The sequence below is a fragment of the Stegastes partitus genome, unplaced genomic scaffold, assembly GCF_000690725.1.
Source record: "Stegastes partitus isolate 25-593 unplaced genomic scaffold, Stegastes_partitus-1.0.2 Scaffold14, whole genome shotgun sequence".
In the NCBI taxonomy this organism is placed as follows: domain Eukaryota; kingdom Metazoa; phylum Chordata; class Actinopteri; family Pomacentridae; genus Stegastes; species Stegastes partitus.
The window spans coordinates 1,751,582-1,756,064 of NW_007577745.1; the positions used below are offsets into that span (position 1 = coordinate 1,751,582).

The window sequence follows — 4,483 nt, forward strand, 5'->3', positions numbered from 1 at the left end:
AGGGTCTTAAGGTCAAAGGGTCAGAGGGTTAGGGTCTTTGGGTTTTGGTCAGAGGGTCAGAGGGTTAGGGTCTTAGGGTCAGAGGGTCTTAAGGTCAAAGGGTCAGAGGGTTAGGGTCTTGGGGGCTACGGTCAGAGGGTCAGAGGCAGGCTGTGTGCTGCAGGTTATCCTTTAATTCAGTTGTTTTATCGGATCTTTCAAATATTTTATGACCTTAAACTTCATCAAACTGTAACAAACTGAGTCTTCACCTGAAATCTGAGACAATAACAGATAATTAAACAAATTAAACAGGAAAATAAAGGTTACGTGAAGTGATGTAATCAGAAAGAACTTTGTTGGAACGATAATCCGATGCGTCGCTGCACCAGCTTTGTGACCTTGAGCAGTGACTCTGAAGCCACAGCAGCTTTTCTGCTGCCTTTACTTCGTGTATTTGTCCTCTTCCTCGACTTACTTTGCCAGTCCAGCTGACCCCCTTCCAGATACAGAAATAGACGAGCACCCAAGCGATGGCGAGTGTGATAGCCAGCGGGATCCTGACCTCCCCAGGCTTCTCCAGACCGTCGGTCAGCTGGTGCATGTTCCGTCTGCAGGGAAGGAGCAAAGTGGTCTTACTACGACACACACGGGCATCCTGGATCTCATACATACGCCACGCATGAGTGCACGCACAAATACGCATACACGTGTCTGGATATTCACAAAGAGCCTCTCGTGGCTTTCTTTTTCACCCCTAGAGCCTTTTCATGGGACGCCGTGCTGGTTTGCACGCATGTCTACATGCTGTTTCCTTTCAACCATCACTTTGTCTTTTCTTGAGCTTGTTTCAGGCATTTAGTGCTCGTGCACATGTTTGTATTATCTAGCCGTACCCTGGAGTCGATGACCATTTAAGGATTCAAAGTGGCCATATTAGAATCTGAGCCCTGATTTGACCCTTCATGGGCACACTGGGGGAGATGACCAATCAGAAGCAGTGTCCTGTCGTATAAACAGAGCGATGCCCAGCTTACTCCCAGAACTCCACCACAGCGCTGGTGAGGTTCCTGGTGTCTGTGATGCTGTAGTTGGTGTAGCAGCGGTCTGTGTTCCAGGGATTGCCACAAGTCTGCCATGGCAGGTCCTGGAAATTTAAGAGAAAAACACACACACACACACACACACACACACACACACACACACACACACACACACAGACAGCTCTTTTAACTTGGACTACTCTCCCACTGCTGGGTCCCATTCTCTGAGGCTGTCCAGCAGCCAAGACCATGATACTCATTCGGGACATTGAGATTTCATGCTTTTCTCAGAGGGGTGAATGCCTCATCGCCAAATGCATTTATCAATACCTTGTGTAAGGCGCTAATTATGTGGGAAAGGAAGTAATAAATGTCATAGTCTGTTAAGGGCTGTGGAGCCTTATATAAGAGATGCTGGCAAACAGAACGTGTCACATGACTAAAGTGTGACTAAGTAAAGAAAACAGATAAATAAGGTAAAACAACTGTGCGTTGTGTGAGAGAGAAAACATCAGTGAGGAACTCTGGAGCCTTCAATGTTTCAACGGTTCATCCTGACATCGTACGTCTCAGTGAACAGCACGGATGCTAAATGTGAGATACTCACAGCAGTGAAGGAGTTGTACAGATAGTAAAGAGCCCAGGAAATGATGACTATGTAATAGATATTGAGCCAAAAGGACAGAACGGCAGCAGCAAGACCCACACCTGAAATAATCGGAGAATACAGGCATGATGTTACATTCTGCTGAATATGTGTTGAAATAAACAGAACACTGAATGTTTTTGTTCTCTGATGCACAATTACCAGAGGCCCAGTTTTCTGCTTTGCCTGTGTCTGTTTTTTCAACCTGGCCTTCATGAGGCAGCCAGTCAACACAGAAACAAACGGGCCCAACAATAAGGTGAAAGTGTCTTTACCTTTGAACACTGGAGCCAGCTTCCACACTCCCAGACCACCGATAGAAGTGTACTGACCGAGAGCCGTCTCCAGAAAGAACAGGGGCATGCCAGCAAATATGAGGGTCAAAAAGTAGGGAATCAAGAAGGCCCCTGAATGAAAGGTGAGAAGTACAGGTGTGTAAATTTACCAATAATATTTAACATAATCCAATAAGATATTTGGTTTCAGACTGCGGCCCGCATCACCGCACTGGGATTCGCTTGTGCGCAATTACGCGCGGCAGTGATGGGAAAATACACTTAAGATCTATTTAATTAAAAACCTCCGGGATCAAACCGTCAGCTTTTGATGTCGAGATCTTTGCGCTCCTTTTGGTGTATGGATAAAGTGAAAATTGCCAAGAATTCCTGATTACCTCCGCCGTTTTTCCCACATAAGTAAGGAAATCTCCAGACATTCCCGAGTCCGATTGCGTATCCGACACAAGAGAGAAGAAAGTCAAATTTCCCAGCCCACGTTTCTCTCTCGGGTAGATCCTTTTTCGTCTTCTGCACTTTCACAACCAAGGTTTTGGGTTTGTCGTTTGGCGTGGTGGTGGGCGCGTCATTCACCGTCTCCGTTAAGACGTGTCCGTCCGAGGCTTTGGTCCCGTTGGTAGCCATGGTCACGGTGTGTGTCGGCTAGTCCTGACCAGTGGAGAGGAGGGGGTTTCAGCACCGGTCCAGACAGACAGCAGCGTATCCGTCCCGTACTCCCGGTTCCCAGAGAACAGCCGAGAAAAGAGGAGCGATCGGGCGACCGTGAGCGATCAGGAGCAGAAACGGAGGCGCCGTAGCAACAGTCCGAGAGCCTGCAAGCACAAATATGAGACAAGTTAAATTTCACAGAACAAAACAGAAGCTCAGAATCAGATGAGCAGCGATTGTTTGTTCCGCGTTCACGTGCTTGTTTCATTTCTTAAACGCAGAATGTCAGGTGTGAATGACAGCGGACTGATGCATGACGCAGTTCGTTTGTTTTTGTTTGTTTTTTTGTTTGTTTTTTAATAAAAAAAAGAAATTAGAATTTTAGAAAAATATATAAACTTGAAGGGAAAGTTATTTTTCACATTAAATAAGTAATTTCTTGTTTTTCTGAAAGAAAATGTAGTTTTGGATGAAATAAATGATGACATTGCTGTTTTCGGTGGGCATCCTGTTGCTGATTTTTAAATACCTGATTTAAAATATTCTTACTCCACTAAATCATGTGCATCCATTTTAATTGCATGACATTTCTTCTGGGGTAGAAAGAGAGAAAATCTGCCCCACGATCCGTGAAGCCCACAGGATCAAATAAAGACTTCTCATGCAATAAGAATCACTTTTAATTGCCTGGAGTGAATCCATGTTAACAGAAATTTAGAGCCTGCTCTTGTCCTTGATTCATTATGCTCTAAATTCAATGGCCCACTTCCCGCTGCTGCGCTACCAGAGAGGAGCAATTCAACACATTTCGGAGTCAGACGCCATGATCGTGTCTAATGAATCACCTGGAGAGGGTCACAGCTCACTGCCGTTTGCAGCTTTAATAGACTTTTTAAAAAATGAAATATACACAGGATAGAGTTAAAATGTTTAGCAATAATTTTACTTTCTGATTAATTTGTGTCAGTACAAGCAGTTGAACGGGTTTTGGAATAAGAGGGTTTTTTTTGTTTGTTTTTTTTTTCTTTCTTTCTTTTTTTTTTTTATAAAGGCTTTAAATAATATATATATATATATATGTGTATGTATATATGTATATATATTTAATGTAAAATAATAAATGTAAATGAAATATGATGGCCGGGGAACCACGGCGCGCGCTCTGTGCGCCGTTCACCTGGTGCGTAATGGTGAGCAGCGATGAGCAGCATGGTTCAGTCACAGCTTTAGACTGCAATAAATCTCTCGTTATTTTAGAGGCATGCAGTTTAAATCAAACTGTTATTCATAAACTTCTGTCTAATTTAATCTCTTAATAAACCGAGTTAATGTAACAGTTTGCGTCTGAGGGAGACAAAGACCCAGAAGACAAACTGGCAGCGCGGACCACAGGAATACGAGTGCATTTGTTTCCTACACAGATCACACATTTGCTTTTCACATATTGGAATCATGTGGCAGCAACACTGAATGATCAAATACTCTAATGGCTCCCATGAGATGGTCGCCATCAAAGGAAGCGCAGCCGCACATCGCGTTGCCAAATTCGGCGCATCTGCATTTGACAAATTCCTCAATGGTTCAAGCAACGAGTTTTTCAAAGACGGAGTGTTTCTCTAACGTATGTAACACACACACACAAGACTTACAGTAGAAGCCGTTACTTTGCCAGGTTGTTTCTCCTCACGGGAAAATCCCGATTTGGAAGAAAAAAGTTACTTCCTTGGACTTGTACTGAGCGGAAACCAAAGGCGGAAACTTCGCATCCGGCGACAGCCAGCAGATATATGATCCTGAGGCGGAGGATGGCGGAGAAAAATGCGCGTTTGAGAGCGAGGTGCTGTCCTTAAAGGAGTGGTGCTGAAAGAGAG

The 4,483-nt window shown here is 44.2% G+C and overlaps 1 protein-coding gene across 1 annotated transcript in view; it reads right to left on the reverse strand.

The window, feature by feature from the left end:
- The window catches only part of slc6a1b (solute carrier family 6 member 1b), an 11,301-nt gene extending 8,713 nt beyond the window's left edge, over positions 1 to 2,588 (reverse strand). The window contains exons 1-5 of the mRNA XM_008290057.1: positions 2,342 to 2,588; positions 1,944 to 2,075; positions 1,630 to 1,730; positions 1,017 to 1,126; positions 458 to 590 (exon numbers count right to left, since the gene is read on the reverse strand). Coding sequence (XP_008288279.1) covers positions 458 to 590; positions 1,017 to 1,126; positions 1,630 to 1,730; positions 1,944 to 2,075; positions 2,342 to 2,588 — 723 coding nt within the window. The remainder of the gene's footprint in view (positions 1 to 457; positions 591 to 1,016; positions 1,127 to 1,629; positions 1,731 to 1,943; positions 2,076 to 2,341) is intronic.
- Between the last annotated feature and the right edge of the window lie 1,895 nt (positions 2,589 to 4,483).